The 6764-nt window shown below is 39.7% G+C and overlaps 1 protein-coding gene across 1 annotated transcript in view; it reads right to left on the reverse strand.

Moving 5' to 3' along the window:
* The window catches only part of MEIOB (meiosis specific with OB-fold), a 55197-nt gene extending 48993 nt beyond the window's left edge, over positions 1–6204 (reverse strand). Inside the window, exons 1-2 of the mRNA XM_069065111.1 lie at positions 6068–6204; positions 643–719 (exon numbers count right to left, since the gene is read on the reverse strand). Coding sequence (XP_068921212.1) covers positions 643–719; positions 6068–6113 — 123 coding nt within the window. The 5' untranslated portion in view covers positions 6114–6204. The remainder of the gene's footprint in view (positions 1–642; positions 720–6067) is intronic.
* Positions 6205–6764: the final 560 nt, after the last annotated feature.

The following is a 6764-nucleotide window of genomic DNA, read 5'->3' on the forward strand; positions in this document are numbered from 1 at the left end:
TGTGGTAGCTGCAAACCCTGAGGACACTTGGGGTGCTTGCTGCTACAGGACCAGACCCTGGGATCACAATGTAGACATGCTGTGAGCTCAGCCTAACAAGCTAGACAGCTTTCTTCTATCACCCCCTTCTTTCTCTTCCACCATTTATATCCTCTGTGAAAATTGAGAATTCCTGTAGTGTGAAATTAATTTATGTTTCAATCCAAAAATTCAATTCAACATGCTTCTGGTGACAGAATACTTAAGATTTTTCCTTAAATCCATCATAATAATATAATCTAAGTCTATAATTGCAGTCACCTGGAGAATATACTGTACAAAAAACCTTTTGGTTTCATAATGCTGAGTTTGACTAAATATCAATTCAGCATTCAATTAAAATGATATAAGGAAGTTTCCAATAATTCCAAATAATGAATTACCAATCATATTGGTCTCATTGCTTCCCCCGTAGCCAACAGAAGCATTAGTTTTCATTTTCCTAAAATATATACAAAGAAATAGGAATACTTTATATCCAACAATTATACTAATGCAATGGGTATCTATATACATGTCAATAACATACATTTGAAGTAATATAATAGCATCATATAAAATGTCATTAGTAAATAACAAAAGGAGTATGTCAATGAAACTTACAGGATGAGCCATATTTGGACGCAGATCTGAAAGTGCAATGAAGTTCGGTGCTGAAAAGGAGTTTGCCATTCTTTTATCTGTAATTTTAGAAAATATCATTTGGATATGTAAACTACATAACCTAAATTCATCAAGAAAATTTATGTTGAAAAGATTTTTTAAGGAAAATACTTTAATATTAATAATGTTATTTATATTATTAATTATATAACCCCTCTGAACTTTACTGGGGAAACTCAACTTGCTGAAATATTGGAAAAAAATCTTTCTGACTTCTGAATCAGGTGATTAGGAATCAATTTATATCCCCAAGATTAAACTTTGAAATGCAAACAATGGAAGTTGTTATAGGCACTCCTTCCACTAAGAAAACTAGACAACCAAAGTTAGAAAACAAAACAAAAAATACAAAAACCTTTGTATTGTTATATAGCATAATTACATTTTAAAGTTGATCTTTCACTATCCAAAAACAATAATTTAGCAATTTGGGGGTATTTAGTTTCAGATAAGGGACAATTCAGCGGGCCATTTGCTAAGAAAAAATGTTTCATGAAACTTAAAACAGTATCTTTTTTTTTTTAAGCAATTGGGGTTAAGTAACTTGCTCAAGGTTACACGGCCAGTTATTTCTGGGTGTGGTGCTAAGTAGCTGAGGCCAGATCCTCCAGGTCATCCCAACACTGGGGCTGGTGCTCTTACTCACTGAACCACCTGGCCGCCCCAAAACAATATCTTTTTAAAATACAACAAAATCACATTTTTAAAACCCTCATTCTTTGCATTCAGTTACACCAAGGGCCAAATTATATCTTGGATATACACAGAGATGGATAGTACACTATTATGTGGGCATTGAAAAAGAATTTATATATCCCTTATTAGATCATAAACTCCATTAATAATTGTGTCTTATACATTTTTGTATCACCCACATAGTACCTTGAACATAATATGCATTCAATAAATCTTTTTTTTGTAAAGAATAAAATAAAGGGTGTTTTTGGTTACCCTTTATACTCATTATATTTTATACAGTCATTATACTGCGGTTCAACTGTAGTGAAAATATTAGCTTTACCAAACTAACATGTGTGGTTACTTTTTTACTTTCTAAACCACAGATTTTTCAGGGAGGACCATGTACTTATTGTCAAGTCTATATGAAATAAGCCCTCTGAGAACCCTATCATTGTAGGTTTCTTTACCAGAGAATTCCTATGGCATGAGTACCTTTTAAATGGTGTCACAATCTTCAGTAGAGGCTTTCTGATGCTAGAGAAAAATGAGTAGATATTAAGTATTTCTAAGTTTCTTGCCCTGTGTGAAATCTTTCTGGGAGGAAGATCAGGCTTCATCTGATAATGACTGCATTGTGCATTTTCACTCTGTGAAATCACTGGCACCTTCCAAACCTATCATCTTATAAGGTCATAGAACTGGAAGTAGATTTGTGAATCTGCTGCTGGATTTTCTGAAGTAGAAACACTTAGCTAGATGGATATGTATTCTATATACATTTTTAAAAAATCTACCACTGACCATCAGTCTTATGGGGCTTGGTAGTTCACCTACTTGAAGTCCCTTCAGGTTTATGATTTATGATTCAGTGAACATAAAGCATATACTTATATGCTTATGTGTATCTAACAGCCACAAAAAATAGTAGTTTATACCTATACTTGGAGACATTCTAGAAATAGAGAAATAGATTAATCAAAAAATACTGACAAAAATTTTTTTTAAAAAGAATACTGACTTTTATGACTATGAAATATCTGAAATGTTTCTAACGTAAATTTTATTTGCAATTTGAGATTAACACAAGATTGGTGGCATCAACTACTTAGCTAAATGATATTTAAGCATACAACTAATTTCACTTTTGGGTTTGTATTATTTGAACAATTTGCCTCTCCTGTCTCTTAGCAAGGATAGTTCCCAAAGAACTCAGTGGACATGCTAGTCTTTTCCCCTTCATTTTTTAATGAAGTACCAGGTCAAAACCCTGTGGAGAACCTCTCTTTCCCAGGACTCTCCATAACTTAAGGAAAGCAATGTGATAGAGAGGAAATGAGTGTTGGGTTGGAAGCCAGAGACCCTTGGTACAAATTCTAGCTTTGTCTTTTAGTTTGTAAAGCAATCAGAAATTTCCAAAATTCATGTTCAAATATGTCTTTGAAAAATTTATCTTTGGTGCTTTTCTCATAAAATCACCAAATCTTAGAATTGGAAGGAACCTTGGAGACCATTTAGTCCAACCCGTAACTAAACAAGGATTCCCTCTACAACAATTAATAACTGGTCATCTAGCTTTTGTTTAAACTAGCTTTTTGTTTAAACTCAAAAGCCCACTGTCTTTTGAGGTAGCCCGTACTACTTTTGGATAGCTCTAATTGTTAGGATGTTCTTCCTGATAGCAAGTCTAAATTTGTCTCTTTGCACCTCCCACCCATTCTGGTTCTGCCTTCTGGGACAAGAAGAAAAAGTGTAATCCCTATTCTACAAGATAGCCCTTTAAAAACTTGAAGACAGCTATCATTTTCCCCAAATAGTTTCTTCTCTAGGATAAACATCCTGACTTAGTTCGGCCAATGCTCTTTATCACACAAGAGGCACTTCACCATACTGGCTTCCTTTCTCTGGATCAGAGGTTCTTAACTGTTTTTCTATCAAACGTCTGGCGAAGTCTAAGAACATCTTAGAATGTTTTTGAAAGCATAAAACAAAGCACATTAATACAATAAGATTATAAAGGAAACCAATTATATTGACAACTACCAAAATATCTTTTTTTAAAAGTTCATCATCCCTAAGTTAAGAACCTTTGCTTTAGTTGTCCTCCAGCTTATCAATGTACTTTCTAACATGTAACTCCCACAACTAACTACTCCAGATTTGGTTTCACCAGGGTAGACTACAGTGGTACTGTCACTTCCCTAGTCCTGGACAACATCTTTTAAAAAGCAGCTTAAGATGATATTAGCTATTTTTTGCTTTAACTGCCAGACCATACTATTGACTCACATTGAATTTACAATCCATCAAAAAAACTCTAGATCTTTTTCAGAGGAACTGTCATCTAGTCATAACTTCCCTATCTTGTATTGTAAAGTTGAATTTTGTAAGGTGTAAGATTTAGGCTTATTCTATTAAGTTCCATCTTTTTAGGAAGTAGTGTGCTACAGTGGAAAGATCATCTGTTCTGGAGCAAAAAGCCTTGGGCCCAAACCTCCCCCCACAGAATCTTACTGCCTCTGTGAACTTGGGGCAAATCACTTAGCCTTCATGAGCTTCAGTTTCCTCAATGACTTCTTATGCCCCCCCCCCTTTTTTTTTGCTTTTTGGAGAGAGGAAGGCAGGGCAATTAGGGTTATGTGACTTGCCCAAGGTCACATGCCTAGTAAGTGTGTCAAGTGTCTGAGGCTGAATTTGAGGGTCCTTTTGACTCCAGGGCAGTACTCTATTCACTTTGCCACCTAGCCATCTGTGTCATTCCCCATCATTTTTTTTAAACTTTTTTGGATGGGGGAAGGTAGGGCAATTGGGGTTAAGTGACTTGGCCAAGGTCACATGGCTAGTTTTTGTGTTAAGTATCTGAGGCTGGATTTGAACTCAGGTTCTCCTGACTCCAGGGCCAGTGCTCTATTCACTGCACCACCTAGCGGCGCCCCCTGTCATGTCCCTTCTTGCTGTAAATCTCTGGTCCTATGAAAATCAATCCAGTGTTCTAGCATATCAAAATCTTTTTAGATATTCACTGCTAGCTATCCTTACAGTTTTGCGTCATCTGCTTACATATTTAATAAACATGGCTTTATCCAAGTCATTGATGAAAAATGTAAAGTAGCATGGCACCAAGTATATAGCTCACTCCTGCTTTCTATTAGTTGGCATGAAGCCATTAACAAATGACCATCCACTAATTCTGAATCAATTTGTGACCTAAACAGTTATGATTCTAATGTGTTTAGGGCATTTAAACAGTATAAGATGGGGTCATTCTGAATTCTGCCATAAAGCACACTGTTTCTTATGCATTCATTTAAATATTTTCATGATAAAAACCTATCATGGAAAGAACTTATATGACTTGTCATTTAAAATGCATATGACGTATTCTTTTAATAGGATTGGACAGTTTTACTCTGGACAGAGAGTTTGCTCAACATAAAGACATTGATAAAGATATAATTTAACATTGCCACCCATAATAATGCCCCCCCCCCCATTCAACATATTTTTATTTGCTTGATAAATGACAAAATGAGAAATCTCACAGGAATGTTTATTTCCACATAAGACATTCTTAACCTTTTTTTGTGTCATAGTCTCCTTTGTGAATATGGTGAAGCCTTTGGACTCCTCAGAAAAATACGCATTTTATAAACGCATAAAATACATAGAATTACAAAGGAAACCAATCGTATTAAAAAAAAAAAACATTTTTTTTTCCTATTAAAGATCAAGGATCTCCTGAAATCTGGACTCCAGGAAGGAACGGAAGAATCTTGGGATCATAAATCAAAATGATCAAACAGAGCCAGAAAATTTAAATGATTTGACTAAGGCCATACAGCTAACCCTAATTAGAATCCCTCCTTTTCAGCAGTCTTATTCACAGCTTGGGGAAGTGTAAAGGGTGGGGGACGTCGGGAACATTTAATTCTGAGGTCTCAAACTTCTCGGAGACTTCCTTTAGCTTGCCACCTAACTGACAAAGAGCCTGAGACCCTGAGAGAGGAGTGGCCTCTGAGACCATGCTGGCCATTACTCGCTGGAGAGGATTTCTTTTTATTTTTGTTTGCTTTTTGGAGGGGGTAAGACAGGGCAATTGGGGTGAAGTGACTTGCCCAAGGTCACATGGCTAGTAAGTGTTAAGTGTCTGAGGCCGGATTTGAACTCGGGTCCTCCTGACTCCAGCACCTAGCCACCCCTGGGGAGGATTTCTAACCCAGCTCCCTCCTCACCACGAGCCCCCGAGCCCGTTCCCCTTTCCCCCCTCCTTCGAGTGCCTCCTTTTCTTCTCTCTAAACTTAAGGGCCTTCAGTCGGTGCATAGTGTTCAATACTGAGGGGCAGGGACCGCATCTTATTTATCTTTGTCTCTCAGAAGAGCTAGTACTGCGCATTGCCCGTAGCAGGCATTTAACGAATGGGTGAATAGAATCCCAGAGATGTCTACAAAACCTGGCCCTGGAGTCATATTATTTGATAAATTTAAACGAAGAGTTTCCTGCTGTTAAAAAAAAAAAAACCCAAAACCCAAGGGGCCAAGCCACAGCCACGCGCCCCGGGGCTGCTCCTCTCTGCCTCCTGACTGAAAAAAGGCCTTCTCTAGAGAGGACCGCCCAGAGTTGAGAGCCCCGACCCCGCTCGTCTCCTCCCCCGAAACTACGCCTCCTTCGAGGTGAGGTCGCACCCACCCCTTCCAGTTAAGGCCTCCGGTTCCTGGCCGGGCAGGTGGGGCATGGGGAGACAGAGCGGTGAAAGGACGACAGCAGCAGCAAGTGTTTCCCTCCTTCTCCGAGTCTCGCGCCCAGTACACACCCCTCGTGCCACTTCCCGCGTCCTAGCATCGCGAGACTTTGAACCCTCTCCTCCCCTCCCCCCACCCACCTTCGCGCCTGCGCGCTTGTGTGTTATAGCTTCCGCGCCTCGCTATGCGCCTCAGTCGAGGTCTTTTAGGGCTCTGCTTCCCGCCACCCGGGAGGCCTTCTTAGCCACCTCCTTTCTCCTCTCTTTTTCTTATGAGAGGTAGGTCTGGGTAGCACTGGAGCATTGCGCCCCCTGTTTAATTTATTTCTGTGAGGAGGAAGCCCCAAGGAATCCGGGCAGATGGGGGGGAGGGGAGTAATGCCTGAAGGTCCCCACCCCCTGCCCCTGATTCACCTCAGGTGAATAAAACCTTGGCGTAACCCCGGGGAGGGGTCCCCCCCCCCCCCCCCCCAGGTCCACCTCAAGAAGGACATGACAGGCAGCGAGGGGGAGGGGAGTAGAAATGCCAGCGCCCCTAATTCCGGCAGGGGGCACTTAGCCTCGGGCCTCGAACAACGCGTAGGGAGAACGTGAAAAAGGGTTTAGAACGAATTCTTGAGTGAGTCAAAACTTTTAAGTGGAAGC

This window comes from Petaurus breviceps, unplaced genomic scaffold (assembly GCF_028583685.1).
Source record: "Petaurus breviceps papuanus isolate PSGF00001 unplaced genomic scaffold, PetGlider_PUasm1.0 138, whole genome shotgun sequence".
Taxonomy (NCBI): domain Eukaryota; kingdom Metazoa; phylum Chordata; class Mammalia; order Diprotodontia; family Petauridae; genus Petaurus; species Petaurus breviceps.